Source organism: Crassostrea angulata, chromosome 6 (genome assembly GCF_025612915.1).
Source record: "Crassostrea angulata isolate pt1a10 chromosome 6, ASM2561291v2, whole genome shotgun sequence".
Lineage (NCBI taxonomy): Eukaryota > Metazoa > Mollusca > Bivalvia > Ostreida > Ostreidae > Magallana > Magallana angulata.
In genome coordinates, this window is record NC_069116.1 from 11,522,498 (window position 1) to 11,543,354 (window position 20,857).

Consider the following 20,857-nt stretch of genomic DNA (forward strand, 5'->3'; position numbering starts at 1 on the left):
GTATTAAGAGCAAAAAGATAAATATAAGACAAGCATTGAATTATAAACTAATATATAAACAGTGCCTGTTTGGGAAAGCGAAACATCGGTAGACAATCATGGTTTTCTCGGAAGTGTCAATTTCAACTGCTACCCTTCCAAACAGGCACTATTTATTTAATTATACTGAATGTTTCAATTTTAAAGAAAACTTTACTGCTGACGTGAGTTCTACGGCGAATCGTACGCGCATAATATTTACGCGCATTCAACGATAACTATAGTTAAGAGTTGTTTTCATAGTTTAACTGGTCTTGCGTGAATAAAGAATTGAATTGAGCTATCGTGAAACTATATTTATTAGATACACTATGTTTGGCAATTGCGAATAGTTGTTTTTAGAGTTAATTATAGTGTACTTCTGAATAATGGATTATGCTTTACAGATCTGAAATATAATAACTATTGTTTACAGTTCGTAAACTATAGCTAACAGTTATAGATAACTTATGGTTCGTAAACAATTTTTAACAGTCGATAAACCTAGCTAGTTTATCAACTGTTAAACTATAGATTGTTTACGCAATTAACTTTATTTCTCTTATGTTCTTATTCGATAACGCTCAAACGAACATAAATGATTTATAGAATAAATAACAACACGTATATAGATGCAGAAGCGCTCTCAGAAGTGCAGTTTAATTACATGTATACAAATCACATAAATCAATTTTCTTGTGTTCTTTTTATCTACAAAAACAAAACAACACATATTAGCAAAATATATATATTTTTCCTAAAACTAAACATTTATGACTATTTTTGAGGGCGTGTGGGTGGGGAAACGTCTGATTGCACTGAGAGAGAGCCTTCGAATGACTTAAAACTCAAGTCTTTACCAAATCGTGCGTACCTTACGAGAATACCTGTAGAACAGGTTTTCTATAAATATAATAACCAATCAAATTGGTTAGTCTTCATAACAAACTCCAGGTAAATACGTGTTCGATCGAAACACGTGTTGTAATACCTTCAATAAATACTTTTATGTTCTTATTCGTTAACAATCAAACGAACATAAATAATTTATAAAATAAATAACAACACGTATATAGATGCAGAAGCGCTCTCAGATGTACAGTTCAACGATAAAGAAAGAAAAGACATTTGAATTATAACCCCAGTTGTTTGGTAACACACAGTTTAACTTGTAAGTTTTCGTGCACATAACCATCTTTGGCATTTTCAGATTTCCAACGCCCGTGTTTTTTAAAAAGACGATCGCTGACACCTACTGCGGCTGCAGCAGTTGCCCCACCCGACCTCAAACTATGAACACCATATTTCTTTGAATCTAAGCCTAGACTGTCCAATGTAGACAACACTAATTCTCGTACTCTTGTATATGACAAATGTTGTTTATTATTTCTAAGCTTGTATGACTTATTTTTCTTGCAAAATGTAACTTGCCTAAAAATAAAATCTTCCGACTTTTCATCAATGTCTGATAAAAGTAAATATCGGAGAAGCATAGATACAGGACAAGAAGAAGAATTCGTTCTAGATATACATAGAGAAGAACCTTGTTTGTAAACATCTGTTTTGCTTTTTGCAATAAACAATGTTAGATGAGAGTCACTAAAAACTGTGACCTTCTCATGTTTACAATTTCGGAAAAACGCAAAAAAACTGCATAACTTTAAAAAAAATACAACAGGTTCGAAGGTCATATAATGTTGCATCACTCTTCCCAAACTTTTCAACAACAGCAGACAATATATCTGATGAAATCGGTTCTTTCTTAACGACAGGGTGACTATGTTCTCTGATACAACTTTGGTGGATTCACAAGGATTAGGGAATCCAGCCATGTCATGAGCCCATGCGATTGCATGAGTAGCTTCTTCTATATTCGAAGAGGAATCAAAAGTGTTTGCGAGATAAGCTAAATATAATGCGACATGTACATCGGAGGCTGGTAAATGATCGATAGTTGGTTTAAATGTTTTACACCACTTGGAAAAGTTTTTGAATGCGTACCTATATTTCTTTACTGTATTTTCGGCTTTTGATTTTAGGCAGTAATTCGGTAAGGTCTCCGCAAGCTTCAAAAGAGATGGATCCTGAGCGCTGTCAAATAAAGACGTCCACCTGCCGACCGAAAATAATTTTGCAAAATGTACAAGACAGATATCCAATGAAAAGAAATTGTTCAATCAAAATATCTTGAATATCAAGGTAATTCTAATTAATGCACATTAACTAAACAACTGCAATACAATTATGTACCTGAATCTTAAATAAAATAAAAAAAACATCTGCAGTACAATTATGTACCAGGACCTTAAATTATAATATATCAAATATCTGCAGTACAAATATGTACCAGGGCCTAAAATTAGAATATATCAAACATCTGCAGTACAAATATGTACCAGGGCCTCAAACTATATATTTACATCAACGTCTGCAGTACATTCTCAGAGTACTAGGTCCTGCTGTATATATACACATGTCCTATGATATATGTATCATTATATCACAAAAACCTTGCATCAAGTCTTAAAGCCAATACTGGAGATACAAATCGGTTAGAACCAAAAACCGTGGATTTGTTCTGACCTTGCACGTAAATTCCTGATGCGTCACTGAACTCTAAGATATCTGTGATATATTCATAAGTAGAATATTTATCTTTATAAATGTAATGCCGAAAAGAAGCAGATCTCCATTTTGGTACAATCAAGGTTCCCACCGCTTTGCTATTAATGAGATATTTAATGGTTTTTGTCACTAAAGAAATCGGCGGAACTAACCAATTGTTTTCTGTTCTCCAGTCTTGAGTAAATGAATTTACAGCTTCCGTAGCCGGATTCCAAAACAACGAATTAAATCTAGGCAACTTTTTGTTTTTTGAATTAGCAAATCTGTCAACGGAATGTGGACCATATAAAGAATCACTGAAACTGAAAAAATCTTGAGACACCCCCCAGTCTTCATAATCAACAAGTTTGCTTAAATAATCAGCTGTCTGATTTTTGTCTCTGGGGATCCACTGAATGTCGACTGAAATGTTGTGCTCCCTGCAAAATAAGAATATATTAAATGCTATTTCTTGTAAATCTGCTTTCATGCTGCCCGACTGCAAAATATTCACCCAGCTCTGGTTATCTGTAAACCATTAGACGCATTTGTTAAATAACAATTCGTTAAATGATATCAAAGCCAATTCTATGGCTTTCATTTCTCGCCTTGTCGAACTCTCATTTCATTTTCATTCCACATTTGATGAGAACACTTTTCATCCACACCCACAGTAAATGCCCCAGCGCCTACAGCGCTAGCATCTGAATAAACTATTGCACTTTCTCTTTCCGTTACTGTTAGTTATTTTGTTATTGTATTTTTGAACATGTATTAACCAGAACTTTAATTCGTTTATTGATTTGATAGCAAATTTGAAATTCAGTGTATTATCCCATGACACTCTGAAAACTATTTCTATATAGCAGTATCTTGTCATTAGTCTACAAATATTACCAAAGACAGGTTGCAATGAAATTATTTTCCCAGCAACTCTGGCCAGCGCCCTAGCTGAAACTTTTGGTAAATCTGAAAGAAACTTAACAATAGTAGACTCAACGTCTTGAATTCTTCTTTCTGGAATGGAAATGCTAAATCTTACTAAATTCCATCTGATCCCTAACCATTCAATATCTTGAACTGGACTGAAAATAGATTTTTCTTGATTAATTAATAATCCAGCATCCTCTAGTGATGATTTGATAAAACTGGAAATTCTCTGACATTCCTCAAATGATTCTGCCATAGCTAGCCCGTCATCTAAATGCAGAACAATTTTTATATTATTAAATCTCCAATACTTGACCATAGCTCTTAAACACTTAGTAAATATATAAGTGGCTGTAGACAAACCAAATGGAAGTACTGTAAAGCAATAGTATTCCCCTTTCCACTCAAAACCAAGGAATGTTTGACATTCCTTACAAATATCTATATGGTGATAACCAGATTTAAGATAAAATTTAATGCAGAAAATTTTTTTCTCAAAATATTGTAAAGCCAGTTTGTGATCCTCAAACTTTATCTTTTCTTTTTTCAGAAAACCATTTAAACATACTCAAATCTAAAATCAAACGCTTCTTTTTCTCTGTTTTCTGCGACGCTCAATGGACTTACAACAAATGGTCTGAAAGGAACTTGTATGACGCAACCCGATTTTACTAAGTCTCCAATGCTTTCTATAACAAAAGAAAAGTTCTGTAAAGCTGACTAATTATTTTTCAAATAAATCATCGGTGGGTTAACTGCAAAAGGAATGTTATAGCCAGTTTTGATCAATTTCAAGATATCTTCAAATGCGCCTATCTTTCTCCAAAATTCATAATGATTTTGTAAACTATTTTTTACACCTGTGCATAATTGATTTGATTCTATGATAGATAATAACTTGCAATGCTCATTCATTATCTCATTATCTGTTATTCGTTCGAACATATCTACAGATAATAAATACTTATCATCAAGATCACTTGGAATTTGAACTTGTGGAGATGTTGAGTGGACATCTGGTCTTCCAATGCCCAGTCTGGAAGCACCTGTAGCAGACGTCGCTGGGTGTGGGGTACGTCTACTACCTGATCGAAAGGGCTGGTTGAACGAGTTCGAGGCACCAGCATTGGTCTGCAGAGTGTTGGTCTGTTGTAGAGCAAGGGCAGACAACTGAGCAGCAGAACCGGCAGCAGCAGAGGGTACGGGTTTTAAGTACGGTTGGAAGCGTGACTTTTTCTGTTTACTGTTCCTGAGAGCTCTGTTCTCGGCGCTCCTGATCTTTTTCTCGTCGTCCGAGTTGTCAGCGATATCATTGCTTTGGTATTCCTGTACTGTTTTCCACCCTGCAGGGGATCCGTCTGCCATCCTTATTCCCTTCGTACTTCAGTTTTCCAGCTATATTTTCTTTGAGTTTCTTAAAAAGTTGCTGTGCTGAGAATTTGTTATCTTCTTGTAACTTCTCCGTTAATTGTTGAAACTGTGTAGAAATAGTCGTAGAAAGCAGCTTAACTGCGTCGGTCAAAGCGAATGCGTTAGCCGTATTCTGTTCTGGAGGCCTCTGTGCAGTATCTTAATTCTTCCATTAATATATCGTCCTCGTGGTCTGAATTAGCCATAGGTAAATGCTAAGAAACGTCTGATTGCACTGAGAGAAGGCCTTCGAATGACTTAAAACTCAATTCTTTACCAAATCGTGCGTACCTTACGAGAATACCTGTAGAACAGGTTTTCTATGAATATAATAATTAATCAAATTGGTTAGTCTTCGTAACAAACACCAGGTAAACACGTGTTTGATCGAAACACGTGTTGTAATACCTTCAATGAATACATATCTTTTATCCATAGTTAATTAACGCCATCATCTACAGTATGTTTCAAAAGTGTTAACTAATTTACGAATCGTTAACTTTATTTTGAGGTTCGTAAACCGTATATATAGTTATCAGTCGATAAACCTAGTTTGATATCCGAACTGTGAAACTACGTCAATTAAGTTCATTTTTTGTGAATATGGCGTGCCATAGCTAAAAAAAAAAAAAAGAAGTTTTAAGAGAACTTGGGAATCATAGTTTCATAAATCGTGAAACCGTACATTTATCAAGTTGTTAACCGTCGTTAAAAAATCTTGAAACAGCATAGTATAGGCCTAGTTATCAGAAAAAAATTATATAGGTTGTAAATTTAATTTTGTGTTCAACTGATAGGATCGATTGTTTTCCTTAGTGTGTGCGTGCCTGCATTGATATTTTATATATATTTCTTACTAAAGTATTTTTTGACTTTTTAATAGAAATAAACTCTGTTATGTCACGGCGGAGGCTGGGAAGGGGGGTGTCGGTATGGAGGTCAACGTTGAGGTAAACTCGATCTAGAGCGATCCTTGACTTATATGTAATGACCAATGAAATTACGAGAAAATGAAATTCAGCCAATCAAAAAGCTCGAATGCGGCATTATGGTTCGCCTTGGGGGCGGCCATCTTTGCAGAGAGCGAACAAAGGGATAGAGTGGAAGTCCATATACCACCGGACGATAAATAACATCTTTTTACCATCAGAGGCCATGTCCGACTCCGAAAACCAACCGGAGAAAGAGGCCGAGGTTGAAAAGAAGGTCATAGGTAGTGCTCTTTTTCAATATTAAGGCTGAAATATATTTTTTAAATATTTTTTTCGGAAACGACGCTTTCGTCCTATTTTTCAGGTCACCTCGTGTACCACTAATAAGCGAACTTTGCTTATAATGATATTATTCTAAGATATTCCAGTACTTTATATTATTTGCATAAATATATCGTTAAATGTATTTATTAGTACCCGAGTAGCTGGGATTTTTTTAAATGATAAACGCCTCTTTTTTCCTGGAACAACGAACGCACTACACGTGGTGCGCCCGACTTCCTTTTCATATAGCGAAATTGTTAATTGAATTTAAATTGATTTTTAGCAAACAAAATAACGGGGACGGTGAAGTGGTTTAACGTTAAAAGCGGATATGGCTTCATAAACAGGTATGCTCTTCTCATTTTGATCAAATCAAAAGATCAGTTTGCAACACGTGCGTCCGGTGCAAGCAAAGACTTGCAGGCATGCCTCAGTGACAAAGGTTGTGCATGCCCCGATAGTTGTCCAAGTTTTTTCCACTACACAATAATAATGTTCACAATGATGAATCCTGTACACCTTTCACACATAACAACCTTTCAATATTTGGGAACAAAGAATTTATTTTTTGAAAATAATTATTTAACTTTAGCTAAAATTTACACGGGCTAAGGCACACTTGTTTCTCATAAGTTACAATAGCCAGGAGTGTGGCTTCAAAATAATATCAGGAGAATTTTTTGTGCTGCTTCTGTGCAGCATTTACACATCACTTAATCAAGTTTTTCATACCTTTCTGATGAAATTGCACCAGCAATGTGTACAAAAATATAAACTATGTTTTGAGCGATCTTTCTCAGATTTTTCAACCTTTGAGTTTTGAACCTCCTTTTACCAAACTTTTGCAGAGAATTAATTATCTATACCACATGCACATTGCAGTTCTACATATCAGACTTGCCATTGAATACAAATGCCCTCACATGTAGACATATACATCAGAGAACTTTCTGTTTAAAAGTAGTACTGTAGTTCAGCTTTTAAATTGTTCTGATATACAGTTCTTCAGTGTCATAGTCTTTTAAACAGGAAAATGTTTTTGATAATTGCTTTAACATGTTCATACACAAAATTTTGAATGCAGATTTCTACCCTCTCAATTGTAGAGATGACACAAAGGAAGATGTCTTTGTCCATCAGGTATGATTCATGGATATTCTTGTATTAAAAATTTAAAAAGTGATTAGATCCGAAATGCAATAACCAAATTTAAAAATGGTTATGGGAGTGAAATTAGCTTTTATGTGGAAGTTAGATGCTTTGTGTGCAATCAGTAAACTTAAAGGTCATTAAAGCGCTTATCTCGCTGCTTATTACTGTCTTTAATTATGTTGATTGTTGTTTTTTTTCCAGACTGCCATCATCAAGAACAATCCTAAGAAGTACTTGAGAAGTGTTGGGGATGGAGAAGCCGTAGAATTTGATGTAGTTGAGGGGGAAAAGGTCGGTTAATACAAAAAGTAGATTTCAAAAAGAAGCTGTGTTTTAAAATGAGTTTGAGCTGCTAGTAACTTCTCAATTTGAAATATTAGGGAAATGAAGCAGCCAATGTCACCGGACCTGAAGGGGCCCATGTCCAAGGCAGTAAGTACGCCGCTGACCGCAGGCGCTACCGTCGGTACTTCCCCAGGAGGCGTGGGGGTGGACCAGGCCGTCCAAGAAGCGAGGTGAGACTTGTTTGAACAAGTATTTCAGTTGCAATCAACAGCTTTATAAGGTTTATACAGCATATATTTTTCACTGCCAGAAACTACTACCAAGCATTCAAAATATTTTATACAACATTAGGAAGATTGAAGTGAATGATGATCTTCGGAAGGTTCTTGAATGCAAAATAAACTATAATCCATCTCGCAACATTGATTGAATATTGGATCTCATAATATAATGATTATTGAAAAAAAATGTTGAAATGGCTATGAATAAACAACTATGATGTTTATTTAACTTCAAAACTTCAAATTGACTATGTTTTGTTAAAGCAAGATTTTAACAAACCATTTTTTTTTTCAAAGGGAGAAGAAATCGATGAAGAAGAGGAAACAGATGAAGGAAAGAGACCCCCTCCTCGTCGCCCATACTACAGGGGAGGCGGAGGAAGAGGCTTCTACAGGGGCTTCTACCAGGGTGGGCCTCGAAGACCTCCTCGCTACCAGAATGCCATCATGGACGGACCAGGACGTCAACCTCAGTTCCGTAGGCCATACTGGAGGAGAGGCTACCGAAGATATTATGCCCAGGTAGGGAATAACTTATTTGTTATCACCCTGTGCAATTCATTGCAGAGTATGAATTATTGTGTGGAAACATATTGTTTTAGAGCTTGTCTAACTTTTATGGCCCCGGTGCCTGTTTACGGTGAAGAGATGAAAAACTTTGCATATTTTTCCACAATTACTCTGCAATATGATTAACTGATGTTATAAATGGTCACAACTCTTTTAATTTTCATCATAACATTGTAAAACTTTTAAATATGTGCCAAGGCAAACTTTTAAAGTAAGTACTATAGTTAAGGCGACAAAGTTCAAAGCTCTCATTTCATACCCAAGGAGGGTTCTCAGGTGGCCTTTAATCACTTGGATAATGATAAAAAGATATGGTATCATGAAAATCAACATGTGGGTACCATTCAGTAAACCAACCCATATTTTAAGAGTCAAAAAAGACTTATGAAAAAGATTCAAATATAAAAATAATATTTTTTCTATGGGCTTTCATTCATTTATTAATTTATTATATATGCTTTAAAACTAATCAATCACCCAGCTTTAAAAAGTGCTTGTATGCCCCTGATTCAAGTTTCAAACATATTAAGATTTTTGGACCACAATGGCTCCTAAAATGACTATCTATCACAAAAACAAACATGTTTAAAAAGAAAAGAGATAGAATTTCTGTAGACTTCCACGCAAAGCGGTAGGGTTAATATGCAAGAGTCAAATAAATAGTGACATGTATGATGCCAATATAGAGTGTTGTTGTGTTTCAGGGTGAAGGCTATGAAGGTCCCCCACAATATGGATACCGTGGGGGGCGTGGGCGAGGCCGAGGGAGGGGCAGAGGTCGCGGACGTGGCAGAGGATACTTCAGAAGGAGGGTAAGCTGCTCTAGTCACACATGCCTGGATTAGTTTTCAGTTCAGCGACCAAACCTTGCTTTCTCTTAAGTAATTGTGTTGGTGAAAATGTGAGATGTTATAGGAATTGAGATATTGAGGTTAAAGTTGGTGAAGGAAAAGGACTATGTGCGGTATAGTCAAATATCTGCCCCCGATTTCAACCAATTTTTAAATAGTATCGTATAAAAATCAAATCTTCATAATTCATTGTACAGAATATGCCTATCATTTTAATCTTGATTTTAGTCATCATTCCTCGTTTGCTGTTTATCTATGACGTCACCTAAATGACTTATTTCCCGCAAATTCGCAAACAAATGAAAAATACTCTCATTTTTGCTTTATATTTTGCATTCGGAAGTATAGAGCACAGGTCTGCTCAAGTACGATTTTAACATGTTTTTCTTCAGATAGTTTTTACACATTATATTTAAAAAATGGTACTTGAGCAAGCCTGCGCTTGATGTTTCCCAGTCAAAAAATCATTGTTTGAAAAGACCCATATTTTGCTACCAAACATCAATTTATCAAAATAAGGCAATCTTCATGATATCATTTCTACATAATGACGTCACTGTGGTGATAACCTTTTACACCCTTATTTTCAATATGATTTTAACTATCTTTGTCCTTATTTTTAAAGCTCTTTATAAAACTTTGATTTTGGGGGCAAAAAATGCATAATACCGCACATAATCCTTTGTTGAAACTTCCAGCATGGTTACATTTACCCATGGAAGTATAAATATTGGAGAAGTCAAAGGTCAAGTTTTATTTTTGTTTTCTGTTTTAGGAGGATGGAGAGAGAGGCAGAGAAAATGAGAGTGGTGAATCTCCTGAACCAACACAGGAAGGCAATGAGGACAGAAACGAGCAACAGGAATAGTCGTAACGCGTGTCAACACCTGGTTTGTTTTAACAACAGCCAACTTTTGTGTATTACCAACCAGTTATTAATGCATTTATGTAGTCCTTTTCTTTCTTGATAAGAGCTTTAGATTGTACCAGCACATGCTATTGAAAAAGTTGTGGTCCTACTACCAGTTGAAGTGAAGATTTTTCCTGACAAATGACGGACAATAGACAAACACTTGAAAAAAAAAAATGAAAAAGAGAAAAAAAAGAAAACCTCGGTAAAAGTAAATTGTTTGTATGAAAGCTTACAATTTTTTATACAAGATCTATGCAAAACCTTACTTGTTACAATTTTTTGTGAGACAAAGGTTTTAGTGCTACTATTAAAGTCTGAACAAATTTTTTTCACATTTTGTACTTTATATTGAGATGTTTAGGCGGTGAAAGCTCTCTTTCTCTCCAAGAGTGGACTGAGGGTGTTTCCCTTTTTAATAAATTAAATGAATTATTTAAACATCTTGATTACAACTTTTTTGCTATGTAATTTTTAATTGTACCTTTTTTGTATATTTGAACTAGCATGAAATGAAACAAATGACATGTGACATCAATATTTGCATAAATAAAACAGCAAGTGCATTCAACAAGTGTTATGGGTTGTTTGTTGTGCCAATGTCACCACTTTATTGCTGTCTACATGATTTAAAGTATTCAGCTACAACAGGGCATGCTCAGTTTCAGTTTTCTGTTTTGGTTACCATTTGCTTGCAATGTAGTTTCAAATTGTTCAGGGAAAGGGAAATATTGCACATTTGTGCAAGTTGCACATTAAGGGGGCTGGGGGGTGGCTGCCATTTTGGACAATATTGATCTCCTTTAGATATAAAGATAATGGAAAACGATCAAATTTTGTATTAAAATATATGAAATTTTTCTTTACCAGATAGTAGTTGATAGCTTCAGAAATCGCATATAAAATTTTCAAATAATCTGATGGTTTTATATTATATTTTGACCCCCCCAGCCTCCTTAACAGAACATTACAATTTTCAATATTTTACGCTATCAATTGATTATTGAGAAATATAGTAATTCAGGCAATAAGCCAACACCTGTATACATGTTCTTTACTTGTTTTGTTTAAAGCTGAAAACAAAGGCATTGTCTGGGATGTTTTTACTTCTTTGCCACTGTTCCTTCCACCCCTCTACAAGCCGTAGACCTATTATAAACTGTTTATTTATTTCACTGTACAGGTCTCGCCCATGGGGACATAAAAGTACATTGCCATGTTGCTTGCAGTAAAATCAATTTTACAGATTAATTCCAAGCAAGGAGAAATTAACATCAAATATATACAAGTCAATGCATTATATACAAAAAGATGTTTAGCACAAAGTGCTAAATCTAAGAAAACTTATGGAATATAACACATCTGACATGAGTTTCAGATGTGAAATTTTGGAAAAAAGGATTTTTTCTTACCTGTGTGTGTGCCAATTATAAGTCGTATTGAAAATGGATGACTGGTATTTTTAAACACTTTACCTATCTGTTAAAATACAGTGAGAAATATGTGCCTGTTCAACTTATAACTTAGATGTGCATTTGCATTCACGAATCCAGGAGGGGTGGGGAGTCTGAGGGATAATTTTCTTTTCTGGGGGAGGGGATGGGGGGGGGGGTTATTAGGGCCCCACTCTGCGACACTCATCCTAATCAGTGTGTCTGCCAGAGTTCATTGTCCGGATCATCTCTTCTCTGCCCTTGGCCCAATCTCGCTCATACTTCGGCCCCAGAGTGCCTTTGGGGAAAAGGTGTGCAGTGACCTTGAACCATGTTTCTAGGTCTAAGGTTAAGGTTATAGCAGAATTGTATATAAATTCCTTGTCGGGGGCATACATGTGTCTCCCTTCCCCATGGTCCAATTGGCTCATACTTCACTCACAGTCACAGGGTGTCTATGGTCAAAGGGTGTGCAGTGAGCCAGTGATCTTGAATATAGTTTGCAGATCAATGGTCAATGTTATGTCGGACCACACAAAAATCATTTTCTCAGATCATATATACTTTCCACTTTACCCTATTTGGTTCATACTTCACATAAACAGAGCTATTGAGTAAAAAGTGTGCAGTGACCTTGAACCAATTTTCAAAGTCAAATATGAAGGTCATAGCAGATTTCTATAGAAAATCCTTGTCCGGAGCTTATCTTTTCGCCCTTTACTCCAATCTGGCTCATACTTCCATCAACATGGTGCCTCAATGGGTATGCAGTGACTTTGAATAATGTTTGTAGGTCAAGTGTCAAGGTAATATCAGATCACACAAAAAATCTTATATAGCTACTCTCCTCTTAGCCCTATTTGGCTAATACTTTACTTAAACAGAAATTTTTGGTTAATAGCGTGAAGTGGCCTTAATCCAGGTCCATGTGAAGGCTATAGTGCATCTCTGTAATCAATTTTAGACCACAGATTTATTCCCATTTGCTTAATCTTACTCAGATTGAACGAAAGTGCCCACATGTAAGGAGTAATGAGATTGAATTACCAGGTAGAAGTTCAATGCCAGCTGGAAAATTTCGAAGTTATTGGTCAAAGTCAAAGCAAAATTTTCAGAAATTCTTTTCATCTTATTGTCCATTATTTTAGCGGGGCCTTTTGAGATTGTCACTATCTCAATGTTGTCTAGTTTTAGTTTGATTTGAAATATATCATTTTCAATTCAATATCAAGCTTTCAAAAATTCTGCAGCAGGTATACCTACCAGTATTTTTTCAGCTCGGTAATTGATTATTATGGGGGAATGTGCGCTTACTAAGCGCACATTCCCCCTTAATAATCATTAAACCTCTTTGAAAATGATATGGATGATTAGAATCTAAATAATAAACTTAATTTGATTACATTTTTGTTTAAATCTGTTAAAAATTTGGATGTGAAACACCTTGTTTTAGTTCACTTTTCAATCAGCATCAAAATTTATTTGGTTAAAGAATATTTCTTTTTGAAGAATTAGAACACATTTTCATTTTTTCAGTTATTTAAAACTATTTATTATAGTATAAAACATGACAGCTTATGTAAGGAGAATTAATCATGTTTTAATTAATGTACATAAAATATTTGTGATTATATCTACTATGTATCAGTATTTGAAATTATATAAAATAATATAATCTCTATAAAATTGTAAATTTTTATGCAAAATTTACTTCAATGCCAGACCGGCTGGATCAAGGAAAGGAGAATATAAATTGGACAGGATTTATCACAGTGAAAACAAAACTGGACGGAATTAACATACATGTAGCATAAATAACAAGAGGCCCATGGGCCACATCGCTCACCTGAGGAACAATAGGTATGATAAAATCAGCTTAATGGAGTCATAATACAAACTATCTGGACAATGTACAATAATACATGTAGATCCTGTATAAATAAAATCCATTTTCCCCTGGATATTCTTATGTTTATAATCATTAGTCCCCTTTCTGACAGGATGATTTTATAGTCATATCATATGTTGAGTATTGCAGTTCTCAAAAAGATCCTTAACAATAGTTTATATATCGGATATTAACGTACATCAAACTCTGAACCTTCTCGTGAGGCCAAAGAATTGTCCTGGGGCCAAAGTCTTAATAATTATAAAGAATCATCTGGCTGATTAGTTTCTGAGAAGATTTTTAAAGATTTACCCTATATATTCCTTTGTTAAACTTTGACCCCCCATTGTGGCCCCACCCTACCCCTGAGGATCATGATTTTCACAACCTTGAATCTACACAACCTGAGGATGCTTTCACACAAGTTTCAGCTTTCCTGGCTGATTAGTTTTTGAGAAGAAGATTTTTAAATATTTACTCTGTTTATTCCTATGTAAAACATCGACCTCTCATTGTGGCCCAAACCTGTCCCCAGGGGTCATGATTTTCACAAATTTGAATCTACACTACTTGAGGATGCTTCCACACAAGTGCCAGCTTTCCTGGCTAATTAGTTTCTGAGAAGAAGATTTTTAAAGATTTACTCTATATAATCATATGTTAAACTTCGATCCCCCATTGTGGCCCCAACCTTCCCCCAGGGGTTATTATTTTCACAACTTTGAATCTACACTACCTGAGGATGCTTCCACACAAGTTTCAGCTTTGCCGGCTGATTAGTTTCTGAGAAGAAGATTTTTAAAGATTTACTCTATTTATTCATGTTAAACTTCGATCCCCCATTGTGGCCCCACCCTACCCCCGGGGGTCATGATTTTCACAACTTTGAATTTACACTACCTGAGGATGCATCCACACAAGTGTCAGCTTTCCTGGCTGATTTGTTTCGGAGAAGCAGATTTTTAAAGATATACTGTATATATTCCTATGTAAAACTTCGATCCCCCATTGTGGCCCCACCCTACCCCAGGGGGTCATGATTTTCATAACTATGAATCTACACTACCTGAGGATGCATCCACACAAGTGTCAGCTTTCCTGACTGATTAGTTTCTGAGAAGAAGATTTTTAAAGATATACTGTATATATTCCTATGTAAAACTTCGACCCCCCCCCCCCCCATTGTGGCCCCACCCTCAGGTGAGCTAAAAAGATTAAGTTTACAATACAATAAGTTGTTAAAGTTGGTTTCTGGAAGAACAGACTTTGAACATTTTCTTAATAAATATTGACAATTTTTTTACTTTTTTCATCTTTAGTTTTTAAGATCTGTGTACAAACATAGAATTGTGAGCAAATCTTTGTATCTTGCTTATAATTCGAAGCTTAACACTCAAATATGGTTAGTAAATAGAAATTGTAAACAATTAAACACAAGAAACATGCACTATAACAAATAAAGAACACAATTTATTTTATCGAAATGAATCATATATATATATACATGTAGGTCTACATATTTCCGTCAGCGATATCAAACTCTATTTAAACTGAATAAACTCGAGAAAATGTCGAGCATCTCAACAAAATCTATTGCATTAATCTACCATTACGCAAAAGAAAATGCCGAATTACCGATAGAAGGAATTGTATTTCAGTACCCCTACATCAGATTTTGCTTAATTTGCGCAGGTAAACAGTTAACTGTTTGATTTACCGAAGTCTCTGTTTGAATTGATACGTAAAAATCACGAAATACCTGTAGACGATAGTTTCCAGGTTTAAAAGCGTAAATAATGAAACGAAACGAAAATCCGAACAAGCTAACACCAACACACGTGTTTGATCCTTGTTGGAACAATTAGAAAATTAATTAATAAACAATAAAAACAGAGGGAAATGCACTTTAGTACGTTGTTAATGCATCAGATTTTATCATTTTCGCAGGTAAACATTTACCGAAGTCTATGTTCCAAATACAAGGCGATTGTTTCCCAAGTTAAAAAGCAAAATGAAACGAAAAAATGAAAACAAGCTAAAACCAACATCACAAGTGAAAATGACAACGCTTTGAAATTATTTAACCTCAATTTACTTCACAATAATCGGCACCAATGTTATTTCCATGTTTCATAGATTATATTCGCACGTGAACTGTTGCACAACAAACTGCCAGCTTCAAACAAAGAACCTCGTTTTCGAGATGCGGTAGACTGGCGATGCCTGTCATAAGACCAGTCTATCGCAATGAATTGCCAGTCTACGGCATATGGAATAACGAGCCATTCTTTATAAGTATTTTCGCAATTATCTCAAATTTGGAACAGAAATCGCCTATAATTTTTGCAATTTATATTTTCCTTTCCCTAAGGATGATTTATGCTAAATTACGTTAAGATTAACTCGGTAGTTCTTGAGAAGAAGATTTTTAAAAATGCACCCCCCTTTTTCTACAGTTTCAAGGTTTTCTCCGCTTTGAATACAGATCGGACTTTTATTTCTGCAATTTATATTCGCCCTCCCATAAGGATGCTTTGTGCCAAATTTGGTTGAAATTGGATAAGCGGTTTTAGAGAAGAAGTTCAAAATGTAAAAAGTTTACAGACGGACAGACGGACAGACGGACGGACAGACGGACGGACGGACGGACGACGGACAAAATGTGATCAGAATAGCTCACTTGAGCTTTCAGCTCAGGTGAGCTAAAAACTCTGTGAATACAAAAATGGGCAGATATACCAGTTAATCACAGCTTTATATGCATCTTTAATTTAAAGTTGAATATTCCAATGTACTGAGTATGTGTCATTTAATTACGCATATATATACTACTAGATGCATAGAAGGGAATAATTGAGAAATTCGTAATAAATGTTCAGTTTAGTATAAAATAGATGAGTTTACAAGATAGGACTGGTATTTTCTTGTTCACTTCCCAGACGTCTAAATGTGCCACATACAGGAGCAGCACTTGACTGGTTCATAACACACCCCCTCTCTGGTCCGCATGTCCAGTACACTACCCCGCTTCATGGCATTGATCACCCAGAAAGGGACCATCAGGAAAATGAAAACTGAAACAAACAAATCAGATGTGTGGTAAATAACATTATAACAGAGTTTATATCAAACATCAAGAAATGTCAAAGTAATACTGTAGATTCCTAATCAAACCAAAGGAAATAATGTCCATCATGAGAACATACTTGCCAACCTCCAACATGTGAAAATCTGGTCATGACCAGATTTGGAAAGTAAAAAATCTGGTCATAGCGCGTAACGACATTCACGACATATTTATCATGCATTTCATAGGTATATACAATAGAAATATGTGTTAAAACTTATGTGTAATACTTTATTGCAAAGAAGCATTTTAACTAACAGTTGCATGCTGATTTTGAATTTTGTAAAGTGATCTGACACAGGAAATGGTAGGTTGTGTTCAGCTAAAAAAAATGCAAAAAGAGTTTCTGCTACCGGTATATTAAACTTGCTTTTGAACTCTGTAAATGATGGCATGAAAGTTGTAAGTGACTTGGAAGACTTTTGTGTATTAAAAAGCATTAAATTCTATACACGGAGACGACATAGCGTTTTTGAATGTTTAGTCAGATCATTTTGGGCACAAAATCCTATAGGCTATTCAAATGTGCGTTACATAGAACGCAAAAGCCTCGTTTTGTACTCGATTACATTGTTTTACCTATGGGAATTCATTTTCCCAATTATGTTGATGGGTACAAAAATATCGTTTTCTTTTTGTTGGTTTTGATTCCGCTGGCCCCGATGAAGACCTTTTCTTATTGGAAGCCATCACACTTAATGATTTAAACCTTCGCTTAGTCAAAACAACTCATGATGAGAAGCAACCTTCACAGATTTTAATTTCTGAGAGTTGAGAACTTCAACAAATAAGGATAAAAGTTCCACGTTTGTGATTTTATATTTTCACTATTTGATACAAAAAAGCAGGTTTGGAATTAAGCATTTGCATAATACAAGAAGTTTACAATAGAATTACAATAGAATGAAAGTTTGAAACTTGTGATGTCCATCCCATCAAGGTTTATATGTGCTCTATTTTTTATGAATGCACTAAAATTCTTATCCCATGTAGAACCAAAATCTTGGGAAAAAAATCTAAAAAGTTATGCAGGAAGTAATCCAGATAAACTACATGCAATCTATTATGGAATGAAAACCTAACTTACCGAGACTAGCAGCTCCAATCCATGTGAATGCGTAGGAAATGTAATAAAGTGCAACAGTGGACGATTTCTAGATAAATGAGAATCAATAAGGTTACAATATTTATTTTTTTTAAAAGCATAAGAGGGAAACTTATGACTTGGACAGGTACTCATAAAAGACTGAAATTGTGACATTTCTAAGCATTTTGCACAATTATTTTAAGTATTAATTGAGTAATGCAATGTAATAACAAAGTACTGTAGCAAAGCATTTATCCAAAACTATGTACATTGTTTAGTTAAGTTTATATATCAAATATGATTTTGTAAATATTAACTGAAATTAAGGATGGAGAAAAAAATATACATTTTAACCCTAGCTCATCTGGAGACATTGGATAATTTTATCATAAATCACTTACACAGTCTTCTTTTGCAGCATTGCTGGTGGCATATCCAATGTGAACTAGTGTCTCCACAAAGCAAACGATACCAAAAATGTGAAATGCTACCTTGACAGGTCTTGGAACAGGATTCATAATCATGAACAGGAAACAAAATCCTAACAAAAAAACAAAATAAATGTCTGTTGTATATATCGCATTTAAACAATCAAAACTTACAAGTATTTTATTGCATAAAAGCAGATTCTGATTCTTCTATGCTTGAAGTTTGAGAGTTTACACAATTACATGGATCTGTAATTATAAGTAAAAGATTGTACCTAGACAGATGAAAGTGAATACGATCGAAACAATGAGCAGTTCAAACAGATGTGCAGGACACCATCTAGTGGAGTGTTTGTGAGCCAAGACGATAAACTGGGGCACCAGAAGTCCAATGGTGAAAATGGCCAGCACTATGTTTCTGAAAAAGAGCCGCAAATTCAAAATGCTATTACCCGATTCCCCCGTTCTAAATAAAATAAGACTTGTAACCGCTCTTCTATGCTACACTATACTTGTATAGCATATTGTTGAAGAACTGTTTTACATGGTAAAAATAGATTGCTGATTCGCCACCCCTATATAATTTATAAACATGAATTAAGAAATACATTTTAATATGTAAATTTCATGCTATAAGGATAGTCAAAAAAGTTTCTCAGAGTTCTGAATGCTATTTTCGTAAATGAACGAGCATGTATCTTTTTTATTTCTAAATTTTCTTCCATATTTTTGCATCAGATTATATAACACTGTATCATGTAACTCTTGAGCAACGCTAACCACATTTCATCAAAACAATCATCCAACAGCTTATAGCAGATTAGTGTAATATTTACATCTTCTTCCTGTTGTCCCTTGGAAACCATCTCACAAGGTGATAACTGAAATGTGCCCACCAGTAATGCCACATTATCAAATCGGGATTCTCTCAGTTTTTTGGGCTGTATTAATCCATTTTGTTCAATTGTATTGTTGACAAGTTGTTTGTTGATATGGTAGGACTAATGACAGTACAGTACACAGATTGGTCTGAGTTTATCGAATCCCAATCCCGATGTGATATTAATTTTACTACCTAGAACCAGGGGGTAAGCGGTAGAGAGGATCCGCTAGACCGCCTTACGTCATTCTAATAAATATTCATGAACAATAAGTGACAACAAAAATAATAATTGTTTTATAGATATGTCAAAGAATGGTAAAATATTGGTTAAGTTCATTTAAAAAACTCATTATTAAATGAACATGAAATAGATATGGCACGCCAAATTCACAAAAATGATCTATTCATGGTTTCACATTTAATAAATTAGGTTTATCCACTGGTAACTATAGTTTACTAACCGCAAACTATAGTTAACGATTCGTTAACTATAGTTTACATCTGTGAAACTATATTTAATGGTTGTAAACTATAGTTAACGAATGATAATCAATGTTTATCTGTCTGCAAATACCGTTAACGATTTTGCTGATTAATATAGATTCACACCTGTAAACTATAATTTTTATTCGTTAACTATAATTTAGAGTTGTTAATCATAGTTTCACAATCGTGAAACTATATCTATCAGATAAATTATGTTTTGCAATCGCAAATGGTTGTTTTCAGTGTTGATTATAGTTTTACACTTCTGAAACACAGATGATCGCGTTAACTATGGTATACAGATGTGAAATATAGATTTACGGCGTTAACTATAGTTTTCTGTCCGTAAACTATAAATTACAACCGTTAAACCTAGTTTATCGGCTGTGAAACTATGAATATCTCATTTCTGTGAATTTGGCTTGCCATAAATAGATGGATATACATATTTCAAAGAATTTCATAGTATTTGACTATTATATTGATTTATCAAATCTTTGATATTTTAGAGATAAATATGATTAATTATAAAAAGTACAAGCAACTTCATTCACGTATGTGCTATCATGGATATGTAACAGAGACAAATATGCATCAAATTATTGTATCGCCTGTCAGTGCTGGGGTTTGAACCATCTGGCACATCCAGCTTTACCGATCGAGCTAAAGGGTTACTAGCCAGGGCTATCAGAAATGCCATTGACCTGACTACCATCACATTATCCCCTCCGACGAGGAAAGTCTCGTCCTCGACCCTTCCAGAGTGTCATATACTCGTACATGTACATACGTACAACCATTTTAATGTCATTTCAACGTTGAGGAGCAACACCGTATCATTGGTGAAAGAAAGTTGTAATGCCTACTGGACATGTATATAATAAAGTGTTGTCAAATACATGCATGAATGTATGCATGAATAATTATATATAGCAGTCTTAAACCCGTGTTGACAATAAGCATAAGAATAAGAATAAATCCATTCACTAGACCAAACATGTAACAATCGTTTTTAACTGAGTCAGTCTTTGTTTTAGATTTTGCCAAAGATACACACAAAAAAACCACAGAAACAAACAAACAAAAACAAAGAAAGAAAAACAAATTTATGTTTGTAGATATTTTCCGGGTACCAAGATTTAATATCGAGATAATAAGCCCTTTTTCTTTTTTTTCTTTTTAAATCAAAATATGACCTTTATAGCTATCTTTATATTCAAGTTTGTTTTGCCTCGGACTAGAATGTCGCGACGTCATT

General features: G+C 34.8%; 2 protein-coding genes and 1 pseudogene across 2 annotated transcripts; 1 reads left to right on the top strand and 2 right to left on the bottom strand.

The window, feature by feature from the left end:
* Window positions 1-1,873: 1,873 nt before the first annotated feature.
* LOC128189808 (uncharacterized) lies at window positions 1,874-5,105 on the bottom strand (annotated as a pseudogene).
* An 880-nt stretch (window positions 5,106-5,985) lies between these two features.
* Window positions 5,986-10,841, top strand: LOC128189551 (Y-box factor homolog). Its single transcript, XM_052861205.1, has 8 exons — window positions 5,986-6,175; window positions 6,502-6,565; window positions 7,325-7,358; window positions 7,572-7,661; window positions 7,751-7,885; window positions 8,234-8,458; window positions 9,211-9,318; window positions 10,133-10,841. The coding sequence occupies exons 1-8, from the start codon at window positions 6,001-6,003 to the stop codon at window positions 10,223-10,225; spliced, it is 924 nt and encodes a 307-aa protein (XP_052717165.1). The 5' UTR covers window positions 5,986-6,000; the 3' UTR covers window positions 10,226-10,841.
* A 5,456-nt stretch (window positions 10,842-16,297) lies between these two features.
* Window positions 16,298-19,265, bottom strand: LOC128189583 (uncharacterized). Its single transcript, XM_052861244.1, has 5 exons — window positions 19,067-19,265; window positions 18,506-18,648; window positions 18,204-18,343; window positions 17,803-17,869; window positions 16,298-16,662 (listed from the first exon to the last, which is right to left on the bottom strand). Exons 1-5 carry the CDS (start codon window positions 19,138-19,140, stop codon window positions 16,532-16,534), a joined length of 555 nt encoding a protein of 184 aa, XP_052717204.1. The 5' UTR covers window positions 19,141-19,265; the 3' UTR covers window positions 16,298-16,531.
* Window positions 19,266-20,857: the final 1,592 nt, after the last annotated feature.